Source organism: Lithobates pipiens, unplaced genomic scaffold (assembly GCF_037356315.1).
Source record: "Lithobates pipiens isolate NorthernLeopardFrog02 unplaced genomic scaffold, aLitPip1_a1.2 Scaffold_28, whole genome shotgun sequence".
NCBI lineage: Eukaryota > Metazoa > Chordata > Amphibia > Anura > Ranidae > Lithobates > Lithobates pipiens.
In genome coordinates, this window is record NW_027507789.1 from 210,938,477 (window position 1) to 210,954,610 (window position 16,134).

General features: G+C 50.5%; 1 protein-coding gene across 2 annotated transcripts in view; it reads right to left on the bottom strand.

Annotated features, from left to right (window-relative positions):
- Positions 1-4,478: 4,478 nt before the first annotated feature.
- CCM2L (CCM2 like scaffold protein) overlaps positions 4,479-16,134 on the bottom strand; it is a 42,262-nt gene continuing 30,606 nt past the window's right edge. For both annotated transcript variants that reach the window (XM_077460457.1, XM_077460456.1), the window contains exons 8-10: positions 13,359-13,506; positions 5,598-5,736; positions 4,479-5,098 (exon numbers count right to left, since the gene is read on the bottom strand). In XM_077460457.1, the coding sequence (XP_077316583.1) occupies positions 4,821-5,098; positions 5,598-5,736; positions 13,359-13,506 (565 nt within the window). In that variant the 3' untranslated portion in view covers positions 4,479-4,820. The remainder of the gene's footprint in view (positions 5,099-5,597; positions 5,737-13,358; positions 13,507-16,134) is intronic.

Consider the following 16,134-nt stretch of genomic DNA (forward strand, 5'->3'; position numbering starts at 1 on the left):
GCACCTTCTTCCACATGTTTGGTGTGTCTCCCAGGTGGCTTGTGGCAAACTTTAGACGAGACTTTTTATGGATATCTTTGAGAAATGGCTTTCTTCTTGCCACTCTTCCATAAAGGCCAGATTTGTGCAGTGTACGACTGATTGTTGTCCTATGGACAGACTCTCCCACCTCAGCTGTAGTTCTCTGCAGTTCATCCAGAGTGATCATGGGCCTCTTGGCTGCATCTCTGATCAGTCTTCTCCTTGTCTGAGCTGAAAGTTTAGAGGGACGGCCAGGTCTTGGTAGATTTGCAGTGGTCTGATACTCCTTCCATTTCAAAATGATCGCTTGCACAGTGCTCCTTGGGATGTTTAAAGCTTGGGAAATCTTTTTGTATCCAAATCCGGCTTTAAACTTCTCCACAGCAGTATTACGGACCTGCCTGGTGTGTTCCTTGGTCTTCATGATGCTCTCTGCGCTTTCAACAGAACCCTGAGACTATCACAGAGCAGGTGCATTTATACAGAGACTTGATTACACACAGGTGGATTCTATTTATCACCATCAGTCATTTAGGACAACATTGGATCATTCAGAGATCCTCGCTGAACTTCTGGAGTGAGTTTGCTGCACTGAAAGTAAAGGGGACGAATAATTTTGCACGCACCACTTTTCAGTTTTTTATTTGCTAAAAAAGTTTAAAATATCCAATAGATTTCGTTCCACTTCACAATTGTGTCCCACTTGTTGGTGATTCTTCACAAAAAATTAAAATTTTATATCTTTATGTTTGAAGCCTGAAATGTGGCAAAAGGTTGAAAAGTTCAAGGGGGCCGAATACTTTCGCAAGGCACTGTAGGTGAATGAACATTTAGTGTGTATAGTTAGCCAAATACACTCACCAAACCAGGCAGCGAGCGCAGTGTGCGGCGGTGGGCGCAGGGTGGGCCAGGAGCAGGATCTCTCCATGGGAGCTGAGGCGGTATATATATATATATATATATATATATATAAATATGGATGTGATATCGGGCAGAGTAAGGGAGTACAAAGGGATGACAGAGTGTCTCCAAAATTAATGATATAATGTAGTTGGAACAAGTGTATCTGGGAACAAAAATAATGAATATGTATAATTCACAATGGTTTATTAAAGATAATGATTGATAGTGAATTCCAGGAGAAGTGATAACATCAGAGTGGTGCAAAGATATCAGCATTAGAGAGTGAATAGCGTTTGAAGCGAGTATGCAATTTTGCAAGAATCAAGTAAAAGTATCACTGAAGCTGTGAGTACAGAGGAACTAGTGAAGAAAAAAATGAAAAATATGCCAAAAAACTGCAAAACGAGGTCACCAAAAAGAGGGAGGAAATCTGCACCATGACAATGTGTGTGGAAGAGGGAGGGAAAGGGGAAAGAAAACTCACCTAAAAGAGTCGCACCCAAATGGCACCAGCAAAACGCATGGCTGGTGTGCACTGACCCCCAGAAGGAGACTAGCCGTGAACACAGCTAGCTCCAAGTGGGGGGTATATAAGTATGCCGCTAACGCAACGTGAGTGAAACAGCAGAGGAGCAAACGCACCTGAACTGAGTATACACTCAGCAACAGGCGCGAAACGACTCCTCCATGGAGACAAGGGGATCTAAAACACTGAACGTCGGCGCGATGACGTTAGAACTGCTGTCACACACACCACGTAGGATGCGTGGCGCCGATCACAAGTGGGAGGGGAGGACCCACTGGCACATCGCAGCTCCCGCAGGGAGAGGTGTGCCCAGCACCACCCAAACGTCCAATCCACCGCACACAGCACAACATCGGCCGGGTGGGGAGTGTGTATTGGACATATGTAAATAAATATCCATGTGGGGCACCAAATCGGTACCAGAAATGCTGCCTAACTCTCACTCTCTAATGCCGATATCTTTGCCCCACTCTGATTCCTGGAATTCACTGGGTTCACTATCAATCATTATCTTTAATAAACCATTATAAATTATACATATTCATTATTTTTGTTCCCAGATACGCTTGTTCCAACTACATTATATCCCTAATTTTGGAGACACTCTGTCATCCCTTTGTACTCCCTTACTCTGCCCGATATCGCATCCATATATATGCCGCCTCAGCTCCCATGGAGAGATCCTACTCCTGGCCCACCTTGCGCCCACCGCCGCGCACTGCGCTCGCTTCCTGGTTTGGTGAGTGTATTCTGCTAACCATCTATACACACTAAAGGTTCATTCACCTATATACTCCCTTATATGGATAGTATGGTTCATTACATTACTTTTCTATATACATCCTATAGGAATTTATGGTCGCATTAGCTCCTGATGAGTGGAGGAACATCCACGAAACGCGATGAGCATTGATTTTGATGTCCCAGCTACATCTCATATGGAACCATGCTTATTTTATTACTATTTGATTCTTCCAACTACATACAAAAAAACTTTTCTTTACTTAGTGGATGCATATTTACTATGTGTATGCATTGGTCGATATTAGGCATGCTGTCATTGGTATCATTGTGCTATTTATTTTATTTACTATCAGAATCATACAGCGATGTATGTGACTGTTTTTATTACGTTTATTACATTTGCCATGTGTACGCCCTTATATGTATATGAAATGAATACTCTTTATTTTACAATTAATAAACTTTCTATGGTGAAATTCAAACAGGGCCAAATTTTCCTCCACTATCCAAATGCTTCATTTAAAGTCCCAATTTCCCTTTTTGTACTTACCTATTACCGGGATGGAGGCATTTAACTCTGCTTCATCTAAAGTCCCAATTCCCCTTATTTTCGCATAGTTCTACTTTAACCACTTCAATACCGGGCACTTATACACCTTCCTGCCCAGACGAATTTTGAGCTTTCAGCGCTGTCGCACTTTGAATGACAATTGCGCTGTCATGTTACACTGTACCCAAACTAAATTTTTATCATTTTGAATACAAAAACACAAATTGAACTTTCTTTTGGTGGTATTTGATCGCCTCTGGGATTTTTATTTTCTGCTAAACAAATAAAAAAAAAAAAGACAGAAAATTTTGAAAAAAAATGTTTTTTTTTTGTTTCAGTTACAAAACTTTGTAAATAAGTAAGTTTTCTCCTTCACTGATGGGGCTGCAGTGACGGGCACTGATAAGGCGGCACTGATGGGCACCGATGATGTGGCACCAATGAAGTGGCACTGATAGGCAGCACTAATAGGTGGCACTGATATGCGACACAGACACTAATAGGTGGCACAAATAGGCATGTATCGGTGGCACGGATTGGCATGGATAGGTGGCACGGATGTGCACTGATATGCGGCATGGATGGGCACTAATAGGCAGCACAGATGGGCACTGATAGGCAGCACATATGGGCACTGATAGGCAGCATTGTAGTGTACAGTATTGTAGGGATGGATGCCAATCAGTGCCAAACAATAATGCAATGGCAATCAGTGATTCCCATTGTGGGCACTGATTAGCATCCATTGTGGGCACAGACTGGCATCCATTGTGGGCACTGACTGGCAACCCTGGTGGTCTAGGGGGGCATACCTGGTGCTGGGCATCCCTGGTGGTCTGATGGCGTCCCTGGTGGTCCAGTGTGGGCATCCTTGGGGGGGCTGCACTGATAATCGATCAGCACAGACTCCCCCCCCTGTCAGAAGAGCAGCTGATCGGCTCTCCTTTACTCGCGTCTGACAGATGGAGTGAGGAAAAGCTGATTACTGGCTCTTCCTATTTACTGTGATCAGCTGTGATTGGACACAGCTGATCACATGGTAAAGAGTCTCCTTCAGTCTGACACACCGCAACAACGATCGCCGCGATGCGTGCTCCTGGGGGCGTGCAGCGGCTTACTATCTTGATCCCACCATCCCTGTGCTGTGCTCATTATGAGGGGCTCCCACCATCCCTGTGCTGTGCTCATTATGAGGGGCTCCCACCATCCCTGTGCTATGCTGACTTCCTGGGTTTTTAACTTCATCATAACGAACAATCCAATTCTGAATCTCCCATCGACTACCAGTACCAGTCCCCCACTCCCATATTAAAAAAGGTCATTTTCCCAAACCTCACTCAGCAGCAGAAGAAAACCTCTGATTGGTCAACAAAACACCAGTCACATTTCTGTTGTAATGGAATTTGGATCTGAAATTCGTAAGCGAAATATCGTATTTCGTACAAAATTCAGATGCATAACAATTCGTATTTCAGAACCTCCCGAATGTACGGTAAATCATACAAATTTTCGATTCGTACAAAACTGATCGCACATGTCTACTTATTTTCCTCTCAGCCCAGTCCGCCCCATAAGACTGGCACTACACTAACAGCGCAAGCCGGCGGGGACTCTTCCGTGCTGCCCCCCCCCCCCCCTGCAAAGTGCTGCCCTAGGCCTTGTCGCCCTAGGCCAGGATATAGCGTTGCTTGGATCACAGAGCTCATGCAATAGAGGAAATCCGGACAGCCGCACGCCAGTGCAAAATGTCTTTATTGAATAAAATCAGTCCATACAGCAATCAAGGGCAGTGGGTGAATCAACTGACGCGTTTCACACCCCTTACTGGTGCTTAGTCATAGTTTGGATCAACCAATCAGATCATCACTCTACAATTGTCACGTAACCATCAATACAAATCTCAGACACGTTTGTGAGAACTTTTTTTGTTGTTGTTTTTTTTAATTTAAAAAAAAAAAACCTTACAGAGCACACAACTGACCACCATTTCTCATTGTTTGGCTTTTACGGAAAAGCAGAGGCACTTGACAACCGGCTTCCTGTCTGGAAATGTCTCACACTCCTCAGACACAGAGATCACAAGAAATCATCATTGACATCGTCGTCGTCATCATCGTCCCTTGCCAGAGCTTCGATATTGTGGGTGATGTCTGTGATCATGCGGTTGAAGGAGTGGGAGGGCGAGCTCGGCGAGCAGCTGTCGTAGTTCCGCACCGCCGAGGCCGACGTGTTGCTCATGCTGCGCTTAATCCTCCCGAAACTGTCCGTCAGGATCCCTCCGTCCCTTATCCCGATGCTCTCCAGGAAACCTTCGAAGTAGCCGATGTCCATGTCAGGGATGAAAGGCCTGAGGCCTGGGAAGACACAACAATCACTAATGTGAGCTCAGTACAACACCTCCTCCATGAATCTCACCAGATCTTACTTTGGAGGCCAACAAGAGTGATCACATCTCATTCAACTGCCCGCCGCCATGTCTGTTAGGGATTTGTCTTATGAATAAGGGCACTCGGGTCATCTCTTAAAGTCATTATAAATGCAAACATTTTTATTTTTTAAAAAACAAAAACAGGTTTATACTTCCCTGCTCTGTGCAATGGAATTACACAGAGCAGCCCAGGACTTCTTCTTGGGTCCCCCACCAGCATTTCCAGCTTCTTCTTTCTGGCAAGTGCCCCCCATAGGAAGCAGCTCATTGGGAATCACGGGGTACGACTTGTCATGTGACTTTGCAGTCCCAAGTCGCAGGACAAGTTGCACAAGTGGAAACGGAGCCTGAAAGTGTCTAGAAGGTTATGCAGAAACAGATCAGCAAAGGCAAAGCTAGTTACATATTACAGCTGCGATTCATACCAAGCAGAAGGAATTTTCTGTTTTCTCCGTACAGATGCAGCAGCTCCCGGCAGTAATCCTTCACATCCATCCCAAGGCGATATTCCCGCAGGAGACACGCAAAGCGGTAGATCTCCACAGGGGCAAGCTTGTTTCTCAACTAGAAAGATAACCAAAAATGACTTTACAGCAATGGACAGAACCACTCGTCCTCATAGAGGCCCTCCCACCCCGGACAGAACCACTCGTCCTCATAGAGGACCCCCCCACCCCGGACAGAACCACTCGTCCTAATAGACAGCATCCCCACCCTGGACGGAAACACTCGTCCTCATAGAGGGCCCCCCCACCCTGGACGGAAACACTCGTCCTCATAGAGGGCCCCCCCACCCTGGACGGAAACACTCATCCTCATAGAGGGCCCCCCCACCCCGGACAGAAACACTCGTCCTCATAGAGGGCCCCCCCACCCCGGACAGAACCACTCGTCCTCATAGAGGACCCCCCCACCCCGGACAGAACCACTCGTCCTCATAGAGGGCCCCCCTCCCCGGATAGAACCACTCGTCCTCATAGAGGGCCCCCCCACCCCGGACAGAACCACTCGTCCTCATAGAGGGCCCCCCCACCCCGGACAGAAACACTCGTCCTCATAGAGGGACCCCCTCCCCCCGGACAGAACCACTCGTCCTCAGAGGCCCTCCTACCCCGGACAGAACCACTCGTCCCCGTAGAGAGCCCCCCACCCCGGACAGAACCACTCATCCTCATAGAGAGCCCCCCACCCCGGACACAACCACTCGTCCTCATGGAGGGACCCCCCACCCCGGACAGAACCACTCGTCCTCATAGAGGCCCTCCCACCCCGGACAGAACCACTCGTCCTCATAGAGGACCCCCCCCACCCCGGACAGAACCAACTCGTCCTCATAGACAGCCCCCCCACCCCGGACAGAACCACTCGTCCTCATAGAGGCCCTCCCACCCCGGACAGAACCACTCATCCTCATAGAGGACCCCCCCACCCTGGACAGAACCACTCGTCCTAATAGACAGCACCCCCACCCTGGACGGAAACACTCGTCCTCATAGAGGGCCCCCCCACCCTGGACGGAAACACTCGTCCTCATAGAGGGCCCCCCCACCCTGGACGGAAACACTCGTCCTCATAGAGGGCCCCCCCACCCTGGACGGAAACACTCATCCTCAGAGGGCCCCCCCACCCCGGACAGAAACACTCGTCCTCATAGAGGGCCCCCCCACCCCGGACAGAAACACTCGTCCTCATAGAGGGCCCCCCCACCCCGGACAAAACCACTCGTCCTCATAGAGTGCCCCCCAACCCCGGACAGAACTACTCGTCCTCATAGAGGGCCCCCCACCCCGGACAGAACCACTCTTCCTCAAAGTGCCCCCCAACCCCGGACAGAATCACTCGTCCTCATAGAGGGCCCCCCTCACCCCGGACGGTACCACTCATCCTCATAGAGGGCCCGGACAGAACCACTCTTCCTCATAAAGTGCCCCCCAACCCCGGACAGAACCACTCGTCCTCATAGAGGGCCCGCCCCACCCCGGACAGAAACACTCGTCCTCAGAGGGCCCCCCCACCCCAGACAGAACCACTCGTCCTCATAGAGGGCCCCCCCACCCCGGACAGAACCACTCGTCCTCATAGAGGGCCCGCCCCACCCCGGACAGAACCACTCGTCCTCATAGAGGGCCCCCCCACCCCAGACAGAACCACTCGTCCTCATAGAGGGCCTCCCCACCCCGGACAGAAACACTCGTCCTCATAGAGGGCCTCCCCACCCCGGACAGAACCACTCGTCCTCATAGAGGGCCCGCCCCACCCCGGACAGAACCACTCGTCCTCATAGAGGGCCCCCCCACCCCAGACAGAACCACTCGTCCTCATAGAGGGCCTCCCCACCCCGGACAGAACCACTCGTCCTCATAGAGGGCCTCCCCACCCCGGACAGAACCACTCGTCCTCATAGAGGGCCTCCCCACCCCGGACAGAACCACTCGTCCTCATAGAGGGCCCCCCCACCCCGGACAGAACCACTCGTCCTCATAGAGGGCCCGCCCCACCCCGGACAGAACCACTCGTCCTCATAGAGGGCCCGCCCCACCCCGGACAGAACCACTCGTCCTCATAGAGGGCCCCCCCACCCCGGACAGAACCACTCGTCCTCATAGAGGGCCCCCCCACCCTGGACGGAAACACTCGTCCTCATAGAGGGCCCCCCCACCCTGGACGGAAACACTCGTCCTCATAGAGGGCCCCCCCACCCTGGACGGAAACACTCATCCTCAGAGGGCCCCCCCACCCCGGACAGAAACACTCGTCCTCATAGAGGGCCCCCCCACCCCGGACAGAAACACTCGTCCTCATAGAGGGCCCCCCCACCCCGGACAAAACCACTCGTCCTCATAGAGTGCCCCCCAACCCCGGACAGAACTACTCGTCCTCATAGAGGGCCCCCCACCCCGGACAGAACCACTCTTCCTCAAAGTGCCCCCCAACCCCGGACAGAATCACTCGTCCTCATAGAGGGCCCCCCTCACCCCGGACGGTACCACTCATCCTCATAGAGGGCCCGGACAGAACCACTCTTCCTCATAAAGTGCCCCCCAACCCCGGACAGAACCACTCGTCCTCATAGAGGGCCCGCCCCACCCCGGACGGAAACACTCGTCCTCAGAGGGCCCCCCCACCCCAGACAGAACCACTCGTCCTCATAGAGGGCCCCCCCACCCCGGACAGAACCACTCGTCCTCATAGAGGGCCCGCCCCACCCCGGACAGAACCACTCGTCCTCATAGAGGGCCCCCCCACCCCAGACAGAACCACTCGTCCTCATAGAGGGCCTCCCCACCCCGGACAGAAACACTCGTCCTCATAGAGGGCCTCCCCACCCCGGACAGAACCACTCGTCCTCATAGAGGGCCCGCCCCACCCCGGACAGAACCACTCGTCCTCATAGAGGGCCCCCCCACCCCAGACAGAACCACTCGTCCTCATAGAGGGCCTCCCCACCCCGGACAGAACCACTCGTCCTCATAGAGGGCCTCCCCACCCCGGACAGAACCACTCGTCCTCATAGAGGGCCTCCCCACCCCGGACAGAACCACTCGTCCTCATAGAGGGCCCCCCACCCCGGACAGAACCACTCGTCCTCATAGAGGGCCCGCCCCACCCCGGACAGAACCACTCGTCCTCAGAGGGCCCGCCCCACCCCGGACAGAACCACTCGTCTTCATAGAGGGCCCCCCCACCCCGGACAGAACCACTCGTCCTCATAGAGGGCCCGCCCCACCCCGGACAGAACCACTCGTCCTCATAGAGGGCCCGCCCCACCCCGGACAGAACCACTCGTCCTCATAGAGGGCCCGCCCCACCCCGGACAGAACCACTCGTCCTCATAGAGGGCCCGCCCCACCCCGGACAGAACCACTCCTCCTCATAGAGGGCCCGCCCCACCCCGGACAGAACCACTCGTCCTCATAGAGGGCCCGCCCCACCCCGGACAGAACCACTCGTCCTCATAGAGGGCCTCCCCACCCCGGACAGAAACACTCGTCCTCATAGAGGGCCTCCCCACCCCGGACAGAAACACTCGTCCTCATAGAGGGCCTCCCCACCCCGGACAGAACCACTCGTCCTCATAGAGGGCCCCCCCACCCCGGACAGAACCACTCGTCCTCATAGAGGGCCCGCCCCACCCCGGACAGAACCACTCGTCCTCATAGAGGGCCCGCCCCACCCCGGACAGAACCACTTGTCCTCATAGAGGGCCCCCCCACCCCAGACAGAACCACTCGTCCTCATAGAGGGCCTCCCCACCCCGGACAGAAACACTCGTCCTCATAGAGGGCCTCCCCACCCCGGACAGAAACACTCGTCCTCATAGAGGGCCCCCCCACCCTGGACAGAACCACTCGTCCTCATAGAGGGCCCGCCCCACCCCGGACAGAACCACTCGTCCTCATAGAGGGCCCGCCCCACCCCGGACAGAACCACTCGTCCTCATAGAGGGCCCGCCCCACCCCGGACAGAACCACTCGTCCTCATAGAGGGCCCCCCCACCCCAGACAGAACCACTCGTCCTCATAGAGGGCCACCCCACCCCGGACAGAAACACTCGTCCTCATAGAGGGCCTCCCCACCCCGGACAGAAACACTCGTCCTCATAGAGGGCCCCCCCACCCTGGACAGAACCACTCGTCCTCATAGAGGGCCCGCCCCACCCCGGACAGAACCACTCGTCCTCATAGAGGGCCCCCCCACCCCAGACAGAACCACTCGTCCTCATAGAGGGCCCGCCCCACCCCGGACAGAACCACTTGTCCTCATAGAGGGCCTCCCCACCCCGGACAGAACCACTTGTCCTCATAGAGGGCCCCCCCACCCCGGACAGAACCACTTGTCCTCATAGAGGGCCCCCCCACCCCGGACAGAACCGCTCATCCTCAGAGTGCCCCCCCACCCCAGACAGAACCACTCGTCCTCATAGAGAGCCCCCCCTGCAGCTGCTGGCCAATGAAAACCCGCCTGCAGTCCCCCACCAGTAGTAGAAAAGTAACACTTGACTGTGGGCCAATATCAATTTCCAGTTTACCTTAATAAAAATGTAAAGATTTAGAAAAAATAAATGTGAACATTCCTTGTATTAGAATCTTGCCTGCTTCTGTTCTGACCATATTGCATTCTGTTTCAATGGGCTGCTAAAGTTTTTCAAAATGAGGGCAAAATGGGAAGTTCTGCAAATACGCCAGAGAGGGGGAGATTTGCGAAAGCTGGGGCACTCAGAATCTGGTACACGGTAGCCAATCAGCTTCTAACTTCACCTTGTTCAATTAAGCTTTGCCAGTAAAACCTGGAAGCTGATTGGTTTCTATCTAGAGTTGGACCAGATTTTGCACCCTCCTGTTTTAGTAAATAACCCCCCCCCCCCTAGTGTGTACAGCAGGGGGGGGGGGGGGGGCAAGGTAGTTCCTGGGTATAAAAGGCACACCAGGGGGAGATTTACTGGAACATTTACTGGAGAATGCAAAATATCTGATGCAGCTCTGCAAAGAAACCAATCAGCTTGCAGGTTTTAGGCGCCATTCACATCAATGTTTTTTTTCTTGCTTTTTGCAGAAACGCAGGACTTTTTTTTTTATTTTTTATTTTTTTTACATGGGTAACACGTTCACATTGATGCATTTTTGTGCCCCTCTGTTTTTGGAAAGGGTCAGAGACAGTGCTTTTTTTTTTTTTTTTTGGTTCAATAGACTTCAATGTAGAAGCTGCAGAAAAGCATGTAGTGCACTTTTGCCGCGATTTGCATTCTGAAATCTGCTCAACTACAAATAAAAAAAAAAAAGCATAAAAAACACAAATCACTGTAAATAAGAAAAAAAAAAAAAGAAGAAGAGGGAAAGCACAGCAAAAAGCACTGCAGAAATGCTCAAAAGCAAACTGCATGAGTGTGAATGGAGCCTAATGCCCTGTACACACGGTCGGAAATTCCAACGGAAAAGGTCCGATCGGATTATTTCGTCGGAAAATCCGATCGTGTGTGGGCTCTATCGGACTTTTTCTATCGGAAATTCGGACGGAAAAAGCTTGAGAGCTGGATCTAAAAACGGATTTTGCGGTCGGAATGTCCGACCGTGTGTACAGGGCATTAGCCCCTTTTCACACTGACTGCGGCTTTCAAATCGCACTACTTCAGCACAATTTCAAAGCCGCGGGGCAGTGCCATTTCACCTGTGGCTTGCTGACATCTGTGCGATTTCATGCAAAATGAAAAATGGTGCAGGAACGATTTTTGAAATCGCACCTATTAAAGGAGAAGTACAGCTAAAGCTCGTTTGGTTGGACTTCTCTTGTGGATCACAGGAGGGCGGTTCGTTTTGCACTCCTGTGACCCGCTTTCAGCAGAGAGCGGGCTGAAGTTTGCTCTCTGCTGACGTCACCTTAGTCAGTCCACTGCGTCCTCCCGACAATAAAGTCAGGATCCACCAGCTGCCTGGACTGACTTTTGTGACGTCAGCGAGCCTAAGCCGGCCACCCCCGACCCCTCCAATGAGGGAGAAGAGCAGAGAGCTGCGACTTACAGTCTGCAGCTCTCTGCTCGGGGAGCTCTGAAAACCGAGCGATCGGCGGTGTTTGATCGCTCGGTTCTCAGTGCAGAGGCGCCGGGGGACAGATGCAGCATCCACCGAGATGATTAAAAAAATTTTTTTTTTTTTTTAAACCTTTACTTGTCTTTTAAGACAGTGCCATAGAAAACATTAGATGCGACTTCAGGTGCGATTTGTAAACCTGAAGTCTGGTGGGAACGGGGGGCTTATGCCCCGTACACACGATACGAAAATCGTACGGAAAATACCGCTTTCGATGCGATCGTACGATAATCGGATCGTTAGTACAGAGCTTTCGAGAGCCGATTCGAACAGTACATCCGATATTATTCTATCGGACGTGCACGGAATTTTTTTTCGTACGATGCCAGATCGTACGATTTTCGTGTAATCAGTACAGCTATCGTTCGAAAATGCAATACAAATGCATTACAACACATGACATCACGTACGAATTTTTTTTATGTCGTGCGGGAATTTTCGTGACTTTAGTAAACTCATCAGATTCGACCTGAGATTAGCATGCAATAAAAAACGGACGTTCATTCGTCCGATAATCTCATCGTGTGTATGGGGCATTATTGTCAAAGCTTCATTGAACAAGCTGAAGATAGAAGCTGATTGGCTATCATGCACAGCTGTGCCAGATTCTGAGTGCTCCAGTTTTAGTAAACCTCTCCCCCCTCCCCCATTGTCTCCAATGTGGTAGCCAGTTAAAAAGCTGCAATTCAGATATCAGAAGTGACACAGAGCAGCACACACACATTCCAAATACATTTGTGATGTTGTCATATCCCATTTCTTTTATTTTTTTGTCCAGACTTATCCACGGTGTTCATTTTGGCAGCAAATTTCAATTTAGTTTTAGTCTTAGGACTAAAATGGCATTTTAGTTTTAGTCCCATTTTAGTCTTCTGCAATTGTTTTAGTTTTAGTCGTATTTAGTCAACTAAATCTCCAGTACATTTTAGTCGACTAAAACTCATTTTAGTTGTCTAAAATCTAATGGGTGCGATTCAATTGTAATGCATCAGTTAACAATTCTCTACAATTTGCAAACTTCAAATCCCAACCACGACACTACCTGCCTGGAGTTTGCATGTTCTCCCTGTGCCTGCGTGGGTTTCCTCCGGGTACTCCGGTTTCCTCCCACAATCCAAAGACATGCAGGTAGGTTAATTGGCTTCTGTTCAAAATTGGCCCTAGTATATGAATGGGGACCTTTGGATTGTGGGCTCCTTGAGAGTACGGACCAATGTGAGTGTGCAATGTACAGGGATAGGGACAATTGTAGACACTCTCTCAGGTTGGACTGGATGGACTGGTGTCTTTATTCAACCTAACTATGAAACTATGAATTATATACTGCTGGAGTGAAAAATCTCATATATTATTTATTATTACATTGAGGTATGAACATGCACTACAGACCAGTGTTAATTTTGAAGTCAAATTTCAATCTAGTTTTAGTCTTAGCCTTTTGACTAAAATGCCATTTTAGTTTTAGTCCCATTTTAGTAATTTCAGTTGTTTTAGTTTTAGTCGTATTTTAGTCGACTAAAATAATATTCATTTAGTCGACGAAAATTAACACGGCTTATCCATCCCCCCCTATACATAAAAGATAAAGGTTTGTCTCCTCACCGTGATCATGTAATCCTGCAGCTGCTCCAGGGGCACTCCGCTCTGATCGCCATCACTGGCGCCCGATGCCAAACTCTGCTCAGACATGGCGAACGAAGGAGACGACTCGCCGCTGTAATGCGCTTCAAATGTGTCGTGAGAGCCATTGCTGGGAGGAGGGAGAAGACATTTGTAATGGTCAGAACGAATGAGTTCCTCCTACATAAAGTCCATGTATGCTTCTACATTATTAAAGCGGAGGTCCACCCTAAAATGGACCTTCCGCTCATCGGAACCCTCCCCCCCTCCGGCGCCACAATTGGCACCTTTCAGGGGGGAGGGGGGGGTGCAGTTACCTGGATAATCCAGGTAACTGCACCCACTTCCGGGATAGCTCTCTGCGGAAAGGGGCGTAGATTACGCCCCTTTCCGCAAGTGCCCGCCCCCTTCCGCAAGTGCCCCACTGCCTGCTGGGAAACACACAGATCCCAGAGACAGCGGGACTGTCCTTATTGCGCAGCGGAACTCGCGCATGCGCAGTAGGGAACCGGGAAATGAAGCCGAAAGGCTCCATTTCCTGATTCCCATACCCAAGATGGCGGCGGCAGCACCCGAGTGACGATCTACAGATCGGCTTCGGGTGCCGACATCGCGGGCGCGCTGGACAGGTAAGTGTCACTATTTTAAAAGTCAGCAGCTGCAGTATTTGTAGCTGCTGGCTTTTAAAAAAAAAAAAAAAAAAAAAACGCGGAGTCCCGGCGGACTCCCGCTTTAAGTACTAATCACAGTACTAGTGCCAGGCTTTATTAGAATGGGGTAAAACGAACGGATTACCTTTACCATGCAGAAAGACTCCTCACTACCTGAGCAGGCGCATCGTTTACTCCCAATACTTGTATATAGACATAAGGGGAAAACGTCAGGACAGAACTAAGGATGGGGGGGGGGGGGGGTTGTCTATGTTCTTCAAGCCATTCTACTACAGATCCCACTTCCCTTATCTACAATACACTATTGCGCTTTTCCTTTGTGGCATTAGGTAAGCATAAAGCCTAGTACACACGGGTCGAATGTTGGGCGATATTTGGCCTGTGTGTACTGCAGCCGGTCTGACCGAAGCTGGCCGAGAATGTCTGAGAGCGCTGACCGATGTGTTTTAGCGCGGGCGGGACATGTATCCCCCTGTCAGGACACAATAGCTCATTAAGGGAGATCGCTGTACTAACATCAGATAGTTAGTTCTGCGGCTTCTCCTAAACTGTCAGGTTTTTTTTTTGGCTAGCTTTTCTTTTCTTTTTTTTTTAGATGCTTTTTAACTTAAAGGTACTCTTACCTTTTGAAAAGACTAATTAAAGTGGTTGTAAACCCTGCCTAGTGACTTTTACCTATAGGAACGCCTAGAATAAGGCTTACCTATAGGTAGTGGAAATATCTCCTAAACGTGCGCAGTTTAGGAGATATTTCACTTGTAGTGCGCCGTTGATGTAATTGGCGCATGCGCCATGAAGAAACGCATGCGTGGAAGTGACGTCACACGCAGTAGTGTATTTAGGTTTTGTAGGCCTGACTAAACTCGTGCACCCCCTAATTTAAATATGACCCACCCCTTCCTGTCAAGGCCACACCCTATGCTGTTTAAGACCCGCCCTGAAATTTTTCGAGTGGCGACACTAGTTTTGAGGGCCTGGGGGGGGGGCAATGGATTCCCTTAATTTGCATAGATTTCCTCTCACTTCCTGTTTGGCTATGAAGCAGGAAGTGAAGGGAAATCTCTGCAATGGGACAGGGGTGGTAAAAAAAATAAACTGACGGGCTATAACCCTCCCTTATTCTATGCAAAATGAAAAAAGAAAAAAAGTGTTTAACTTCTTTAAGCACAAAATTTCTGATAATTTTATGGAGAGGACTAAGAAGATATAACCATGCCCAGGGCTTTTTTTCAGGGGGAACTTGGTGGAACTCAGTTCCACCACCTCTGGCTCAGACCCTTGGCTGAGGCTCTGCACTCTGTATGTAACCCCCTCCTGAACTTTGCACTCTGTATGTAATGCGATCCTGGTATTTAATGCCCTTTAAGACCCTACTACTGTTCACAAAATTTGACTGACCACACCCACTATTTGATGTGATTTGGAGGGTGTGTGTGGGGGGAGGGGTTTTGGGAGGTCGTGGTTGAGTTCCAGCACCTATTGTTTGAGAAAAAAAGCCATGACCATGCCAATGGTGCAGCAGAAAACATATAGCACAGTGAGGAAGGTTTGTGGTCTAGGATGAGAGAACAGTAAAAATTAGAAGCGGTATGCCGGCCACCCGCATACTGGAAGCAGTGTGGCCGCTTTATGGGGGCGCTAGACTAATTTGCCTCTCAGCCCAGTCTGCCCCATAAGACTGGCGCTACACCAACCTTGTCGGCCTAGACTAGGATACAGCGTTGGTCACGTGGCTCTGGCCAGTCACAGAGCCGAGGGTCCACGGGCCCTGGAAGCGAGATGGACGCAGCCTGCACAGGGGACAGCGATGGATTCATTTGCAGGCGAGTGTCACATAATGGGCTAGTATGCGATGCATACTAGCCCATTATTCTTTTCATTTGAAGGCTTTGCGGGGAGCAAAAGAGGAAGTAAAACTCATGGGGGTTTACTTCCTCTGTAATTTAAAAAGGGCTCCTGCTTATATTACTATAGTAGTGCCTCCGATATGAACTGCCTGGGTTGCTCTCTCTCTCCCAGTCACACTCAGATTTCCATTACAAGTTTCCATTGGTCCCACTCCCCCCCCCCCCCCCCCAGATCTTCCC